Below are 13,442 nucleotides of genomic sequence, written 5' to 3' on the forward strand. Positions count from 1 at the left end.
TGCGTTCGATCTGACGACTGAATTTTCATTCACAGAGGGCAGGAGAGCCCTCACTCGCTGGAGTATAGCCATTCTGCTTGTTTGTTTTGGGAAGCCAAGCAAGAGATGTTCCAAGTCGGATATTCCGCTCGGTGGGAATTGCCCCGAATCCGATACCGGGTCAATGCCTAGCCTAACCGTAATATTGGTATGGACTGTGTAATGCGGGGAGAGCATCCTGTGACATCACATGACACGTCACGTCCTCGGAAGTTCCGGTGGATTATGCAGAGAAGATGGAAGGGAAGCAAAGGAAGCTTTTCTATTACTGCTTGGGAGAGAGAGAAAAGAGAGGATGGAATTTGTAATAGGCATCTATTGCAGTATGGTGGAGTATTCTTTGCTTTCATCCCTTTGCGACCGTTGCCAACATATCAACTGAATATATATAAGCCCTACATAAGGGGCAAAGTTAGTGCAAGGAGCTTTGATGAAGTGAATACCGATACTTAATATTGTTCATTTCACTAGAATGAATTTATTACTAGAAATGAGAGCATATGATGACACGCTAAGTCAATAACTTAAAGATACTTTGATATGCAGCTATAATGAGAAATAGCCGGACCATCATGTCGGGTGGTAGGTATAGTGGACGATGAACCATCTGAGAAAGAACTGCATACTATGCCAGCTGCAGTCTAGTCAGTCCATGACGAGGAAATGCTATCATGAACAAAAGTCTCACCTCTCGCCACCCCCGCGGTCGCCTGACAACCCTGGTTCCGGCAACCTATTCGCCCCTGCACCCTCTGCTTATAATAGCCGCGGGACCCTGCACACCCTACTCAACTACACTATATCTATAACTACCAAAAGACAAACCCAACCACATTATACCACAACTCCATCATGCATCAAATGCTCATCGGTCGCTCCCGACCAGTCGTCGGCAACATCAGCCAAAGACTGCAGTCGGCGGGTACGCTGCTCCCTGTGCCATGAATGTTTACAATCTCAAGATCAGCAGCTGAATGCGTCAGACCCTACCCAACGACGACAACATATCATGCGGTCGGATACCTATCGCAAGGATAGCTCAGAACCCGGCCATATCCCCGTCAGTTCCTTACGCGTGCACGGCGCCGCTTGGGCCGTGGCTGGCGCCAGCATGTACGCTACCCTGCATGGGGTCTACATGATGCTCAAGTCCTTCCGGCAGATCCGCTACATCTAATCCTGTCATTTCTTTGAAGAATGGAAGTTGTACATGTGTTGATTTGAGCGATATGGAATGACATTAGTTTGATTAATTATCAGAACTTGTAGGATTAAGAAGTATTGGAGAAGGTGGAGTTCTGCAGTGGTCTTAAATAGTCTCGAACTGGTGGTTAGACCTGCACTCTTATATATCAGCAGAAAGACCAGTCCTGTGCTGTTTGTCCACGCGTAGAAAAGCAACATGTCGCACCTTTTGTTGGGGGGGGGGGTGAATCTCTGGCCCCACCACTACAGCTTTGGAAGGAAGGGTTTCATGCTGTTAGTTATAGTCAGCTGATGGGATAGCGACACCTGGTATCTGTTCGTAATGAGCAGCAGATAACGTAGACGCCGAGGTCGAACCTAAGGTCAGTGACTGACACTACCATACGAGAGAGTAGCGAATTGCGAACAACTCTTCGGCGTAGCTGCAGTGTTGGCTGCTGAAAGAGGTTTTGTTGAACTGACTGGCTGCACCTCTTAATAAAATCACGTCCGTGGTAGCTAATGTTATTAACGAAAGCAACAATTGCGACAATATACCGACTTTCAACTGCATCAGGATGTGTCTTGTCGAATGGGACGTCTCGGACAGAATGAGGAGTGAAGGACCCCTGAATATCGACGCGTTGTTCAAACCGACTAACCTTTGCATGGGTCCGCCAAAGTCGACCGGCTGATGATCAGTACAAAGACCCCATCAACTGCACCTATGGTAAAGTGGTGGCAGTCGTAGGCGAAAGTCCCGGAACATGTTTCAGTGAGGATGTGTCGCATATCCATCGCCTGTTCCGGGGTTGCAGCAGAGGATGGCCAAGATGTGTGAGCGATGTAAGACACTATTGCTGACAGTAGCGGCTGAAGAAAAAGAATAACTGGACCATGAAGACAGCAGTGTTCTATTTGTTGAAACAAGAACTGCTTTGCCGAGAACAGAGGCTGCGGAAGTTAATTGCCTAGGACCGAGAGGTCACTTTGTCCTGGTCTTTCTGTCAACGGCATTGGTCGGTTATAATTCCGAGGTACATATGTGCTAGCCATGATGCAGAATGTGAATAAGAGAATGGGTCTACAATCATGGCAGATAGACAGGCACATAAATTTCGATCGGGATCAGGAGAATGAAAGTTTGTTGATGTGGGTTAGAAGGGCTTGCCATGTCGTGACGTCATGGACCAGCTTCTCATGGAAAATTCACATGGATTGAACCACAAAAGGCACACAGCAACACAAGAAATCTCCCTATGGGTGCTTTCTGCCTTTCGATCAACAGTGGAAGGTTGCACCATCAGCCACTGCGACCTTGATTGGCACCAGTAGACTCACGGCGCCGCAACCCAACTTTGACCTGGAGCCATTCCTCAAACCTTCCTTTCCCCTTCTCCTCCCTTCAGACACCGAGCCCATGCAGACAATAATCAGCAATAACGCCATGGGTGGCCACCCAGACGTGTCGGCCCAGCAGCTGGCCGACATGATGCCTATCGGGTTGGCAGTCCTTGATCACCAGGACGGGTCGGTCTTCGTGAACAAACGCTTCTTGGAATTGACCACCTGCACCTCCGATCGTGCTTTTGAGTGCTGGTGCCAGTCCATCCATCCCGAGGACTTTGATCGCGTAGCAGCAGCATATCGAGAAGCCTCTCAGTCCTACCATGCCCTCCGCATCGAATACCGTACCCGGTTGCAGCCGTGTCTATGGCGCGTGTGTTTGTTGACGCCACTGGAGGATGAGGAGGAGCGACAACGATTCAACTTGGGACCAGAAGGGGGCTTTGTTTGCACCATCACCGACATCACACAAGAGAAGACGGCGGAATTGACGCAGCGTCGCATTGCCCACGAGGCAGAGGACCGCAAGCAACAACAGGAGCGATTTATCGATATGATCAGCCACGAGGTGCGTAACCCGCTATCGGCCATCCTCCACTGCACTGAGGATATCCTGGAGGCTGTTCATTCCCCGGATATGGGGGAGGAGATGCGGACGCAGATCGCTGAAGCAGCCGATACCATCAGTCTTTGCGTGGCGCACCAGAAGAAGATCATCGACGACGTACTAACCTACTCCAAATTGGATGCTGCCATGCTGACGCTATCTCCCCGACGCGTGCAACCGCGCCGGAATGTAGCCACCGCGCTCGCCATGTTTCGTCCGGAGCTGCGTAAACATGATATTCACTTCACCTACCAGCTGGACCATTCCTACGCCAACTTAGACATTGATTGGGTCATGGCGGATATGGACCGCATGAGCCAGGTCCTCATCAATCTGCTCTCTAACGCCATCAAGTTCACCGCCAATTCGGGCGACGACAAGCGCATCCGCGTCTCCATCGGTGCGTCTACCCAACGGCCATCTTCCTATCCTCCGAACGTGGTTTTCTTTGACTCCGGTGAGGAGGCACTGAAACTGGATGCGACATCACAACCCGAATGGGGTGCGGGAGAATACGCGTTTCTGATGGTGGCCGTGAAAGACAATGGGATTGGGATCAGTGACGAGGCGCAGAAGAGGTTGTTTGAGCGCTTCAACCAGGCGACTCCGCGCACCCAGACAATATACGGCGGATCGGGATTAGGTCTGAATGTCAGTCGCAAGCTGTGTCATTTGCACGGTGGAGAGATTGGCGTGAGTTCTAAGGAGGGCGAGGGAAGTACTTTTGGATTCTTTTTCACGGTGCGACGCACTGCAGCAGGACCCGGGGAGGACCCTAGCAAGAGCAACGGAACCACGGAGATTGACCGAATGTGCAGCCAGATCCAGGCAATGGGCAACGAGATGAGTGGAGTGACCGAGCGTCATGCCCGACCACGCATTCCCGAGAATCCCTCTGTCACTCACGTCCCGGAGATCTCGCGACACGCCAGCCAAGACAGTCGGCGGCAGCATACAGTGAAGATTGCCAGCGGAGTCTCCTCCCCGGCGTCGAGAGGCTCACCTGTGCCAGAGGACGAGGATCAGCAGGCCCCCGAGAATCCGCGCAGTGAACCGCGTTCACATCCGCGCGAACGGCGCATTTTGTTAGTGGAAGACAACGTCATCAACAAGCGCATCCTCTCGCGCAAGCTCCAGACCTCCGGCTTTCAGGTCAGCGAAGCGAGTAATGGCCAGGAGGCGGTAGATGCGGTCCAGCAGCAGGGGAGGTTTGACTGTGTACTGATGGATCAGGTCATGCCCATCATGGACGGCACAACGGCTTCCCGGGCCATTCGCCAGTTGGATGGACCCATGGCGCGGGTCCCTATTCTTGGGGTTACAGCCAATGTACGGACGGCTCAGAAGGATGAGATGCTGGCGGCGGGAATGAACGACATTATCTACAAGCCGTATAAGATGCCGGATTTGATCGAGCGGATCAAACAGTTGCAGCAGAAGGGTCAGGAATGACCCGATGAGCCATCTTTGGAACCGCGCCGTACAACTTTGGCGGGTGGTATGGGATCATACCTTTTTGGAAGGAATTGGCATATGGATACCCTGCGAGAGATTAATAAAAGCAACCAATAAACGATCGTGACGAGGGTCAGCTCATTACACATTGTCACCCAGAGTTGTACATTGCGTCGCGGCGGCGGGCCTTCGGAAGATTACCACTTGAAGGGATAGCTTGCAGAGATCACCGATTTTGCGCCTTCATTCGACGATTCATGTCAATAGCCTCGATCATGACACAAGCGATAAATATGCGGCGCATCCAGAGTGAACAGACAGTTGACAAGGTGACACTCAATACCCCTGGTCACTAAGGTAAGAAGGGAGAAAGCCAACGCCGGACCAGAGACAGTGGCAATCGGTGTCACGACGAAATTCTTCTGGTGCTGATTTTGGATGCTGGTTTTGCGGAGCAACGAGAGCCAGATGACTGCGTCGTTATGATTTCTCGAAGGATCATTACCAAGCAGCTAGGCTGGGTTGCTGACTGCGAGGTTGGTACTTTTTCTTACAACTTCGAATCACAAACGACACTTGGTATCGATGAACTGGTGCGCTGTCAATGGAACCATATCTTAGCATAATCAATCCAAGTATGGGTACACGACGTGCACAACCGCCGAACGTTTCAATCCGGACTCCGTCGAGGATCGACACCTCCTAAGTCTAGATTCTGTTGAAGGTTAAACCTAGATATCAGGAAGGTCATCAATCGTCCATCTGTTAGCCTTTCGGTCGGCCATAGGATCCGAATGAATTGGGAGTTCGCTTGCCAGAAGCCAGTGGAACTAGAAAAGCACCAACTCACGCATCAACCTTTGGACGAGCGAACCTTATTCCAGCGTGAGATAACCTGGCTGGTTCTCAGCAGCATAAGTCCAGTGCGAAGCCAATGCGGACCATTGTGAAGTACTCTACAGTTCAAGCATCCTGTGCTGAAGAAGGAACAACGACCACGCCATGGAGAAAGTGAAGTATCGTTGTCGAACTGTCCACCCTCTTACTTGCAATGCCATGGTCTTCACCGGACTTATCGTGGACGCGCATCTAGATGAAATTGTGTTGAGGCAGACAGCAGCTCAGCTGGTAAAAGCGTGGCCCGCTCTGGGAGGACAGCTTTACCGGTCGGTCAGTGATTAGTATCCATCATTGAGCCCCGGGCGCAATGACGATTTTCTGAACTGTGAGACAGGGCCGCCCATATGCACATTCCACTGGCTCGACTGTCGACTTTGCAAGTCGGACGCTTCCCAAAGGTGCAGCATCCTGGAAACATGGCGTGCTCCAGTCTACAGAATGCAGCCAACCGACGGTTATTGACGCTCTCGACCCTGAAGAACTGGATGCTGCTTTCATCTTCAATGTACCTGCCAGACCTGCGAATACATTCCTCATCCGCGTCACGCTTCTCCAGGACGCCAACCTACTTTGCTTCGGCATCAGTCATCATCTGGCCGACGGCACTGCCGCCTACGACGTAATTCGGGCCTATTGTGACCTGCTCGCGGGTCGACCTATCACATCTCCGCTGTTACCACCCGATGCTTGTGGTCACCGGATGTCCGACCGAGTGATACCCAACGACCCGCAGGAAAAATTGGTTCGATCCATAACCTATGCCGAGCATCTGTCCAACTTCACCACTGGGTTTTGGCCGATTCTACTACTGATAGCCAGAGTAGTCTGGTGTCTACTGCTGCGCAAGCTATGTCTGCAGGAAACCTTGCAGGAACGGTACATTTACCTGCCGGACGACTGGGTAGGCGCCATGCACAAACGACCACTCGCTGCTTTCGCCCCCACGACTGTGGGTGCCCAGCCGACCAGGAACAACGTCATCAATGCCTGGTTTCTCAAAACGGTCTATTGTGCCCTTCCCAGCAGTCGAACTGAGATGTATTTCTATGGTCCGCTCAGCTATCGGCGTGTGGTTGAACCTCCCCAGCCAGGGACCTACTGGATTCATAATAGCATCGGGCTATTGCGGCACAAGCTGTCGGTGTCTCAGATCCAGAATGAGTCCGTGGCCAAGCTGGCGGGTGGACTCCGTTTGGTCAGCTTGCGATACACCTCTCCGGCGTCCATCAAGGCATTCCTGCGGATGTGCGAGGATCATTCGTCTCAACGGATGTTGCCAAAAATCCCCGCGAAGGGTCGGGTGCCGATGGTAATGGTCACCACGTGGACAGGTTTTGATTTCGCAAGGCTGGACTTTTCTGGAGCAGCGTGCGATGAGAACAAGCCGGTCAGAGTTCTCTTCGTGCACCCCCTTGTTCGGAGCCTGCCACAGGGAGTGAGGCCATCTGCACATACGCTGAAAGGTGTACGGGAGGGTGGGTATTGGCTGCGAGCCTGGAATACTCCGTCGGGATGGAAGAGGTTCAGTCAAATGGTGATTGCTGATACTCTAATGTTTTAGCCGGATCGAATCTATGTTAGGTAGACAGGTATCGCCCCCAAAAATTTATGGTTGAGTGTTATATACCAAAACGATAGAATATGTTATCGTGGGACAAGATGTAGATTCGACTCCCCATAATCATTCCTGTTTTATGCCCCTGCAATCCAAGCAGTAGGGTATAGTTTCACTCTGTCCGCAGAGCCTGCCATTCCTTTTGCGAAAGTGACATTCGGTGGCTGGTCGAAGCTACTAGCAAGTGGCCGCCGACTGAGAGACAGGGATTCTTGGTACAAGTATGCACCATGATACCAATGGGTTGAGGCCTGCACCGGACTACTATCGTTTGCTCCCAGCTGGGTTGTCTTCTCCGCAGGGCCATCCAACCCCAATCTGGAAATGATTGTCACTGCGTGGAGCGGACAAACATTCCGTGTCAGACTCCATTTCCCTGAGAACATTTCTTGAGGAAGAAATACACGCCATGTACTCGACCGGAATTTCAATCAATTGTACATTTGCTAAACGATGAACAAAAACCTTTCTCTACTAAGATTGGAACAAACCGTGACATCGACAGAATCTACAGTGAGGAACCCGCCGGTAGCCGCTTGCTGGGGAACCCGCCATTGGGGTGAATGATAACCTTGGTATAGCCGTCCACGCGCTTGTCGAATTTGTCATATGCAGTCTCGGCCTCTTCAATTCCAATCTCATGGGACACCACGAAGCTGGGGCGCGCCTTGCCGGCAATGATCAGGTCTCGTAGCTGCCGGTTGTAGGCCTTGACGTTACACTGGCCCGTGCCGAGGGAGAGCCCCTGCTCACAATGTCAGCATCAGTGCCTCCTTTCCAAAGAACCAGGCGTCTACTATACCTTCTCGAAGAGCTTGCCAAAGCTGAGGCTAATCATCCCCTTCGCAGCCGACGCATCACCCGCACCGGGGTCACTGGTCAGTCGTCAGCCAACATACTCCGTCGTAGTGCGATGCGGGGGTGACATACCTCGGAACGTAGAGTCCGGGAATACCCAGTCCACCACACGCGCGAGTCACGCGAATCATGTTCTCGAGCACAATGTTCGGTTGCTCGGTCGAGTTATCTTTACCGACAGCTTGGTATCCAACAGCATCCACGGACCGATCCACCAAATCTCCGTTGTGTGCAATGATCTGATCGACGGCATCGCCCGCGGTAAAGTCAATGGGGGTGGCACCGATCCGTTCCGCTGCCCTCAGTCGTTCGGGGACCCGATCTACTACGTACACGCGAGATGCACCGCGCAGCTGGGCGGAGTATGCTGCCATGAGACCAACGGGGCCGGCCCCGAAGACTGCTACGCTGTCACCTGGCTGGAAACCCGATATTTCAATGCCGTGCCATCCTACTCATATTAGCGGACGTGGTCTTGGGGATTGAACTGGGTTCGTGGGGGAGTATACCTGTGGGGAAAATATCTGGTTTGCCTATTAGTTAACCGATCACCCAAGAGTGAGAGCATTGACCGCCTACCTGCCAGCAGAATAAAGTCCGCTTCGTGTTCGGTTCCTGGGGGGAGCTTCAGGGCATTGAAATCAGCGTAGGGAACGCGCAGGTACTGTGCCTGGCCTGATGGTTCACTCGGTAAGCATGATCTGTCTAACAGTAAGGGGGTCACACCGACCTCCGCGGTAAGGTCCCATAGCCACATATCCTGTGGGATTCAATGTCAACGCGAAGACACGCACAGCGCTCACTCAGAAGAGACGAACCGTATGCACCACCAGCAAAGCCAGGATTTACACCCGTGCAAAACGCTGTCTTCCCTTCCTCACAATTCCGACAACGACCATCCGCAACGTTGAACGGCATGACCACACGGTCGCCCTTCTTCAGTAGGGTGACTCCTTCCCCGAGTTCTTCGACAAGACCGAGATTCTCGTGTCCTATATTGTTCCATCCACGTCAGAATGGGCAGAGATGCAAAAGTAAGGTTAATTGTACCAAAAGTGATGCCTGGCTCTGCCGCCGTCCTTCCTTCGTACATGCTGGGGATGTGTGAGCAACATCTGTGTACGAAGTCTCTTCTACCCTACTCCCCAATTGCACTCACTGCAGATCAGAACCACAGATGGCTGCCTGTTATGGCTGTCAGTAACTGGGCGGAAATCATGCTAATCTACACAGCATACACTGGTAACCTTGACGATAATGTCATCGGGGTGCTCCAGCTTAGGCCGCTCCACCTCCTGCACCTTGACCGTGAATGGCCCGACATAGTTCAATGCCTTCATGAATTGGACTGCCATTTTTGCTCAAAATGATGAAACAAATCCGTCAAAGACAATGGTAATTGCAGTGATGTGTGCTAAATGCCGGCCATTCTACATATTTATGGGGGGTATAAATCGATCGAGGAGTGGGGTGAGGGGAACCTCATGAGGAGTGGGGGGAAAAGGTGGGGGAGGGGCGAGACGTAATGACCAGCGGACCGCGTCTGGCTTGTCGATGCCGGCCGGGTGCGGAACAGAATTCCCAGGCCGAACATTGAACCGGCTTTAGATGGACAAAGCAAGTTGATGTTGTGATCCATGATGCTATAGCCGTTCTTCTCTAGGCAACCGGGGAGGATATGGCCGTAGAAGGAGAACTCCTCCGCGGGCCCACCCTCGACGCTAACCCGGTGGGGACTAGTCACTCGGCCATCAATTGGGGAAAGTGGAGCGGCCCTGGCGGGTTAAATTCCCCGATCAGTGATATCCCCTGCTGAGAAAGCATCAAAGGAATTCAGAGTCACTTCCAAAGGGCAGATCACAATGGCGACATCTGCGGAGTCCTCCAAAGTATGGCCTTTGGTGATAGAATGGATCAGCTCTTTGTCATCCATATCCACCCGATTTATAGCCCCGCTATCTCCTCGCAGCCTGCCAGACAAGCTCGTAGCAAGCAAGCAAGCAATTGTTGCGTGCGTGCCCTTCAGGAGACCAGCCAAATCCCTAAGGAGCTTGCACCTTCATAATTCTCAGTCATGGTTGTTATCTCGCGTTTCAGATCCCTCTGGGGCATAGATCCCGGTCCGGAGCAGTCCGAATGGAGAAAGAAGTTGGTTGAGTTCAAGGCTCACGGCTACGGTAAGCTAGCGCCTGCACTGCAATGCCCCCAAAGGCTAAACTAACGAGATATCCTAACAGATGGGATCGAGATTGATTTTGCTTTTATGACACCCGAAGAACTGCAGCTTCTCCGCAAGAACTGTGATGAGGTGGGCCTGGAAATTAGCATTCTGTCAGTATCTCGACTATAATGTAGTAGCTGCCCATTGGAACGGCACTTGAGCTGATTGCTTTGCAGCCTCTTCTCCGCATGGCCAAAATATGTCGGCCCCCGCCCTCGTGGTTTGACCCCAGATGCTCACCTCGAGTTCTACCGAGGACAACTTCGCCTAGCGACCATCTTGAAGCCAGTGGTTATCAATGCACAATCCGGAGCGTACGTTCCCTCCACTCCGGGTATACCACGATTAAGATGTTGACTCGCTATCTTCCTCAGAGACTACTGGAGCTTTGATGAATCTGTCTACTTCTACCAAAGAGCTCTTCAGGTAGAAAAGGAAGAGGGTTTCGAGGGCATAGTCTGCCACGAAACGCACCGAAACAGATCTCTCTTCAACCCTTATTCGGCCGACTACATTCTACAGAGAGTTCCAGAGTACGTAAATTTGGTTATGGATCATTCCCAGTCCGATACTGATTACGCAGGTTACGTATCACTGCCGACATCTCACATTGGGTGGTCGTCTGCGAAAGACTCCTAGATCAAGGCGAAGAAGACCGTGAGATCCTCGACCGCGTCATCCCGCGTGTAAGCATGCCTCTTGCTCGAACAAAAGAAGTACACAATCAATAATGGACATGTCTGTTAGGTTGGCCATATCCATGCACGTATGGGAACAAAGCAGTCATCACAGTGCCCAGAGCCTCTAAATCCTGCATTTGCTCCCGAGCGGCAATTCTTCGAGGAACTGTGGCTTCGAATCGTCAAATCAAGACAGCAAAAAGATCCTAACTGCCGGATTACATGGGTTCCGGAGTACGGGTGAGTAGCGATCAATCTGTGTTTGTTGAGCATCCTAACATTGTACCCAGTCCATTCCCATATCATCCAATCGGAACTGCTCACACCTACGAGGAGCTGGCGGACAGTGAAGGGAAACGACTGCAAGCGCTGTTTGAGTCGGCTGTTGCGCAGTCATAGCATGCAATGATCTTTTAGTCAGAGCAACCAGACTACAGATATGTACTGGTCCCAAGACCTCTGCGGTTGAACTAGTAGACGAATATATACTACTGTCCTATGACGATCAGAATGCTATAAACGATAACCTGCGTCAGCTTAGGTTCGCTCGCCGGTACGTATGTAACAAGATGATGCTCGAGACTATGGTCCCCTCCGCCCGCTTTTCTTATTACTTGCACCTTTATGCTAATTTTGTGCGATGACTGACGCAAGATACTCAATCAGAGACATTGCTACATTGCTGAGAACCTTCAGCAGAGAATAATTATTCTTCATGTCAAAAAATCGCAAAAGAGATATGGATATATATAAGAACGGCTCTGTGTCATGATACGGCTAAAAAGTTATGTCTTTCAAGATGCGGCAAAGATACATGTAAGAGGTCCGACAAGGTCTGTTCCCATCAGACATGCTTCGGGTCAGGATTCAATACCAGAGGGATGTTAATACACTGATAATCATCATTTGATTTATATTCCAGAGTTTTTAGGCAATCATCAAAGGCACATCACTACAGAAGTTTCACGTAACCGTCGAGGAGGGGTAGTCGAGCGCCACGCAAGCTAATGGGATGAAGGAGCGTAGGGATACAGTCTTGAATTCAACGCCTTATCTTTATTACAGAAAAGAAAGGATATATAGCTTCTCGACTAGCCTGATCTTTGAATAATCCCATTCGTACTCCCTCAGCTTGAACTCGGTATCATGGGTGCAGAACCATCTCAACCAGCCATTTGACCCCGAATTGTGAAAATATCCGACGACTACGCCTTCCTTGACGTGTAAGAGGACCAATTGAAAGTTTCTGCCTGTGCTGCGGTCAGAGCCCGTGAAGGAGGTCAGCAGGTTACCCAACGGGGAAACTACTACACTCTCACCGAAGTGTTAGACATCACTGTGACTCCGGACGCTGGAGCTGCCAAATACTGGTCTAGCACGGGCTACAATTCTTTTGTAAGTACATGAGTAATTTACACAACAGGGCTTGGATACTAATAATGTCCCTTACAGGGCGAGCCAAGCAACCTTAAAGCTGATGGTGGTGTTGAACACAACGGGGGAGGCGGCCCGTACTGGTATGCGGCCGCTGAGCCTACCCAAGGCGCCCCCGTTACCCTGAGTGCAGAGAAATCAGATGGAGCTCAGCGTGTAGTTCTCGTGTGGAAGTCCAGTTATTAGAGGATTTGCTCAAGGGGCGCCTATATCGAGTCTATTCTACTATTTTACCTGCAAAAGCTAGTCAGAGAAAGTTAGCAGACCTGTTTCAGAACCTGGTAGAGTTGAGGCGGAATGCGAAATAGCATCTCATTATGGCTTCTTCGATGTCTATGTGTAGTCGACCCTCCAACTGCGGGTGTCAGCTTAATTTTGTTTTGTACAGAGCATGTCAGACCTGTCATTCTATATGCTAAATATACGCTACAGTGCTTTGGTCTCCTTTGGGGCATCATTTCCACTGGTTCCGGTGAACGGACAGGCTACCGTGCCTGTAACTCTATACACTTCGATCTGGTGATAGCCAGGGACTCTGAAAAGCCACGAATTCCACTCTGTATAGTGTGTACAATATCGCATGTAATGGGCCTAGAGCCTGGATTGTCGTAGTATGAAATTGAGGCTCACAAAGTCCTCCAATGGAGTTACACAGCATTACAGGAAATATCCTATGGGGCCGGGATCTTTCTGGGGCATTCGTCTCTGGAGTTGTCAATGGTTGGTCAAACCAAATGAACCTGTGTTTCCTTCCAGTCAAGTGGCCAGATGCGTTGGTTACTTGGCCCAAAGGAATGTCTAATGTGAATGAGCTTCTTAATCAAGAAATGTCCTGCGTCTTAGCACGTCTTTGTATTCACTTTATATATCATTGTCTATGTAAATTGCAATAAGTAGTTCTCGTTGGGAATCTGTGTCCTCGTTGGGTAACGTTAGGAATACGTCTGAACCCAAGGTCATAAAGATGAGTAGTATCTTGAATTGGGTAAGAAGCCAAAAACAACAAAAGCCGATGAGTACCAGGGTGACTTATTACGCAGGTCTCGCGTTGCTGGAGGACCCACTATTTTAGTGCGGAGTCTTGTGGAATCATCTTATTTT

General features: G+C 50.8%; 7 protein-coding genes across 7 annotated transcripts; 5 read left to right on the plus strand and 2 right to left on the minus strand.

The window, feature by feature from the left end:
• Positions 1 to 848: 848 nt before the first annotated feature.
• Positions 849 to 1,403, plus strand: BO83DRAFT_378560 (uncharacterized protein). Its single transcript, XM_025531286.1, has 2 exons — positions 849 to 961; positions 1,023 to 1,403. The coding sequence occupies exons 1-2, from the start codon at positions 892 to 894 to the stop codon at positions 1,214 to 1,216; spliced, it is 264 nt and encodes an 87-aa protein (XP_025388332.1). The 5' UTR covers positions 849 to 891; the 3' UTR covers positions 1,217 to 1,403.
• A 1,268-nt stretch (positions 1,404 to 2,671) lies between these two features.
• On the plus strand, positions 2,672 to 4,630 carry BO83DRAFT_398939 (histidine kinase G2; the record flags this gene model as incomplete). Its single annotated transcript, XM_025533290.1, has 1 exon — positions 2,672 to 4,630. The coding sequence occupies one exon, from the start codon at positions 2,672 to 2,674 to the stop codon at positions 4,628 to 4,630; it is 1,959 nt and encodes a 652-aa protein (XP_025388333.1).
• Positions 4,631 to 5,635: 1,005 nt separating this feature from the next.
• On the plus strand, positions 5,636 to 7,094 carry BO83DRAFT_398940 (uncharacterized protein; the record flags this gene model as incomplete). The annotated part of the gene is made up of 3 exons (XM_025533291.1): positions 5,636 to 5,803; positions 5,868 to 6,523; positions 6,593 to 7,094. 3 exons carry the CDS (start codon positions 5,636 to 5,638, stop codon positions 7,092 to 7,094), a joined length of 1,326 nt encoding a protein of 441 aa, XP_025388334.1.
• A 562-nt stretch (positions 7,095 to 7,656) lies between these two features.
• Positions 7,657 to 9,440, minus strand: BO83DRAFT_361171 (glutathione-independent formaldehyde dehydrogenase; the record flags this gene model as incomplete). Its single annotated transcript, XM_025529443.1, has 10 exons — positions 9,245 to 9,440; positions 9,166 to 9,191; positions 9,057 to 9,100; positions 8,825 to 8,998; positions 8,737 to 8,766; positions 8,586 to 8,681; positions 8,516 to 8,530; positions 8,079 to 8,460; positions 7,951 to 8,023; positions 7,657 to 7,893 (listed from the first exon to the last, which is right to left on the minus strand). Exons 1-10 carry the CDS (start codon positions 9,359 to 9,361, stop codon positions 7,657 to 7,659), a joined length of 1,194 nt encoding a protein of 397 aa, XP_025388335.1. The 5' UTR covers positions 9,362 to 9,440.
• A 4-nt stretch (positions 9,441 to 9,444) lies between these two features.
• On the minus strand, positions 9,445 to 9,780 carry BO83DRAFT_312891 (uncharacterized protein; the record flags this gene model as incomplete). The annotated part of the gene is made up of 1 exon (XM_025527534.1): positions 9,445 to 9,780. A coding segment is annotated over one exon (336 nt), but the record flags the coding sequence as incomplete, so codon positions are not given.
• Positions 9,781 to 10,080: 300 nt separating this feature from the next.
• On the plus strand, positions 10,081 to 11,306 carry BO83DRAFT_408331 (sugar phosphate isomerase/epimerase family protein; the record flags this gene model as incomplete). Its single annotated transcript, XM_025534032.1, has 7 exons — positions 10,081 to 10,183; positions 10,244 to 10,337; positions 10,404 to 10,541; positions 10,602 to 10,760; positions 10,811 to 10,913; positions 10,975 to 11,147; positions 11,198 to 11,306. The coding sequence occupies 7 exons, from the start codon at positions 10,081 to 10,083 to the stop codon at positions 11,304 to 11,306; spliced, it is 879 nt and encodes a 292-aa protein (XP_025388337.1).
• A 274-nt stretch (positions 11,307 to 11,580) lies between these two features.
• Positions 11,581 to 12,527, plus strand: BO83DRAFT_417300 (uncharacterized protein; the record flags this gene model as incomplete). The annotated part of the gene is made up of 3 exons (XM_025534742.1): positions 11,581 to 11,723; positions 12,173 to 12,302; positions 12,360 to 12,527. Exons 1-3 carry the CDS (start codon positions 11,695 to 11,697, stop codon positions 12,525 to 12,527), a joined length of 327 nt encoding a protein of 108 aa, XP_025388338.1. The 5' UTR covers positions 11,581 to 11,694.
• Positions 12,528 to 13,442: the final 915 nt, after the last annotated feature.

The sequence above is a fragment of the Aspergillus eucalypticola genome (assembly GCF_003184535.1).
Source record: "Aspergillus eucalypticola CBS 122712 chromosome Unknown BO83scaffold_12, whole genome shotgun sequence".
Classification (NCBI taxonomy): domain Eukaryota; kingdom Fungi; phylum Ascomycota; class Eurotiomycetes; order Eurotiales; family Aspergillaceae; genus Aspergillus; species Aspergillus eucalypticola.